Here is a 2,980-nt window from a genome sequence, read left to right on the forward strand (position 1 = left end):
CTAAGAGTATACGACCTCAATCAGCTATGTAGAAAGTTCCTGCTTCCACAACATGGAAAAAAAGTCGCGATCGTGGAACGAATTTTGGAATACATCACCGACGTGGAGAGGGAGGAACAAATTTATGAGTTCATCTTAGCAATCAAGCCATCCATATTTGAGCTAATTAACGGGAAGAGAATAAACAACGCCTTCAACAACAGTAATATTAATAACGCGAAGAACAACGCGCACGGCAATGCGCATAGCAATAATAGCGGTAGTAACAATAGCGGTAGTAATAATAGTGGTAGCAATAAATACCTGAGCAGTAGTAACAATTTTTTCCTCGGGAGTAACAACGGGAGTAGCAGTTTTTTTTGTAACAATAGTGACAACCTCAATTTTGCGAACAATGAAATTCTCGCAGCAAAGAAGAGCGGCACCTCCCCTGTAGTGCGCAAGGGAAAGGGTAAGTCTCTCCTCAGCGAGCGGGTGGACGTGGCTTTGGCACACTTTCCTGTAGCTCCATACGCAAGTTGTCGTGTGGTGATGCCCCTGTTTTTTTTGTTTTTGTGCCAACCGTTCGGGGTAAACATACGCACTGCATAACTATGCTTTCATAAAGGTTGTAACCATATCCCCTCCTTTTTTTTTCCCCACCCCCTGGTAGCGGTAAAAATATACCAAGAGGACAGCGATTTTTCCTCGTGTGTGTGCGGAGGCATGTCCAAAAACATAAGCAGCAAGAACGGGATAGTAAAATGCATAGAATGCAACAAGCTACAGCACGTAAGTTGCTATGTACAAACCCCAGGCATCAATAAAGACCTGGAGAGTTACAAAATCTTGTGTGTAGTATGTCGATTGAAAGATATGGACCCCTTCTACCCAATGAAAAAAGTTCTGTGGCTTAAAAGCCTCACAGTTAACTCAGAAAAGCTAGTAATTAATGCGTCAGATATAAAGAGTTGGAAAAATGAAAATAAAGAAGTGATAATTTTTTGCATCCATTTGGATAAAAAAAACCTAAGTACAAATAATTGTATAAAACAAGAATGGCCCAAAACATTCGTTCTAAAAGTGAATGGAAATATTATCGAAAAGGTATTTGAACCTTCATGGGAACACAAAAGGAGAGATAGCCCTTTAAAAATTACGCACACGTTAAAGACAGGACATAACAACATTGACATCAGTATGACGAATTACGAAACACCGAAATTATTTGTTGTAGCTTTTTTATTATGCAAAGTAGAAACGGAGCAAAATATTATCCAACATGTTATATCCAAAAGTGAATTAAACTTTAAAGAATCCAAAGAAAGAATAATTACCATTTTGACTACTAAGCATGACGATGATGAAGTTATGTGTATGGAGATTAACAGAAGAATTAGTCTCAACTGTCCTTTCGCCTTAGACAGAATTGAGATACCTTGTAGAGGCATCAAATGTTGCCACATACAATGCTTTGATTTGAAATCCTTCATTGATGTCACAAAAAAAACCAAAGCTTTTAACAATAGGTGGAAATGTCCCATTTGTTCTTTGTTCCTGCGGCCGAAGGATTTAATTGTAGATATGTTCATTACGTACATATTGACGCAGGTGCCAAAAGATATTAAAGAAGTTGAGTTGAGTAAAAGTGGAGAAATAATTTTTAATCAAAACACTGTCGAGGGGAAGGTCGTCAAACAGATTGACGACATGGACACGGCTACTCTGCAGAAGAGCAGGGTGGAGATTAAGACGGAGACCAGCATGGGTAAGTCAGAATTCTAGTGGAACATGGAAGGGGGGAATCTACCCGTTTGTTTACCGCTACTATGCTGAACTACACGTGGAGCAATTCAGCAGTGGAAATTTTTTCGAACCCTGCACCTTCCTTAAGCGTTTTCAACCTTCGTCCCCTTTTTTCTGCAGATAACATTAAAGAATATCAACCGGTTAAGGACAACAACACATTCAGCAAAAATGAAGTCATCATAGTCGATTCAGATCCCGAAGATAACGACGCGAGCACTACTCCGCAAAATGTTAACCTGCAAAAGAATAGCAATTTTGTACAAGGTATTACCCCTTAAGAAAAAAAAAAAAATAATAAAATAAACAAAAAAACAAACAGTAGTCCATATCGATAGAGTATCCATAGTTGACGTACCAGTTTAACAACCGCAGATTAATTAAACGCACGTATGCATACAAATTTATGAGGAAAAAACTTTTATCGTTATTTGCAATGCTCATTTCTTTTTTTTTTTTTTTTTTCTTCTTTACTTCTTCCCTTCGTTCCCTCCTTCCTCCTTTCCCTCCTTCCTTCTCTCCTCTCCCTTCCCTCCATGTTGACCGCAAAATGCATCTCGTTCAATGCAATTTCTTTTTAGAGTTTTAAAATTTATTAGAGCATTATCAATAAAGACACAAAATGTTGTATGAGATTTTCATGAAAAATGAGGAAGATCGTTTGCATGTGTACCCTTGCATGTGGGCGAAGGCGTGGCTCCATATGTGCGAGCCTGCCCCTGCGCGTACGTATACCTATACATGTACATTTAATGTGCGTCCGTGTACTTTACCTGCATACATATACACACTTCACCCATATTGTGCGTACGTCCATGGGTGCATGCCTACACACGTGCCTGCGTGCTGTAAGGTGGAGGAAAGGAACACGTCGAGGGGAACCAGAAAAAAGGCGCAGCGAAAAAGTGCATATTCACACGGGCGTGATGTGGAAAGCGTCGACGAATGGAAGAAAGAGAAAGACCAAACGAATGAGCACACGAATTCACAAACGAATGTTCCAGCGCGAAAGAGACTTGCAACAAAAAAAGAAAAAATAATAATAAACCCAACCAGCTGTGAATTTCGTCCGTTAGAAATACAAATTTTCACCCCATTCTGCACGTTAAAAAAAAAAAAAAAAAAAAAAAGACGCCAGGAAAAGGAAGCAGTCCCAAAGCTTTGCCCACCGTTCTTCGCCCCACTTACGTGTATA

At 39.5% G+C, this 2,980-nt stretch overlaps 1 protein-coding gene across 1 annotated transcript in view; it reads left to right on the plus strand.

Moving 5' to 3' along the window:
• The window catches only part of PCYB_111990 (SUMO ligase), a gene marked incomplete at both ends in the record, with an annotated part of 2,684 nt that extends 618 nt beyond the window's left edge, over positions 1-2,066 (plus strand). Inside the window, 3 exons of the mRNA XM_004223077.1 lie at positions 33-451; positions 653-1,747; positions 1,906-2,066. Coding sequence (XP_004223125.1) covers positions 33-451; positions 653-1,747; positions 1,906-2,066 — 1,675 coding nt within the window. The remainder of the gene's footprint in view (positions 1-32; positions 452-652; positions 1,748-1,905) is intronic.
• Between the last annotated feature and the right edge of the window lie 914 nt (positions 2,067-2,980).

The sequence above is a fragment of the Plasmodium cynomolgi genome, chromosome 11 (genome assembly GCF_000321355.1).
Source record: "Plasmodium cynomolgi strain B DNA, chromosome 11, whole genome shotgun sequence".
NCBI classification, from domain to species: domain Eukaryota; phylum Apicomplexa; class Aconoidasida; order Haemosporida; family Plasmodiidae; genus Plasmodium; species Plasmodium cynomolgi.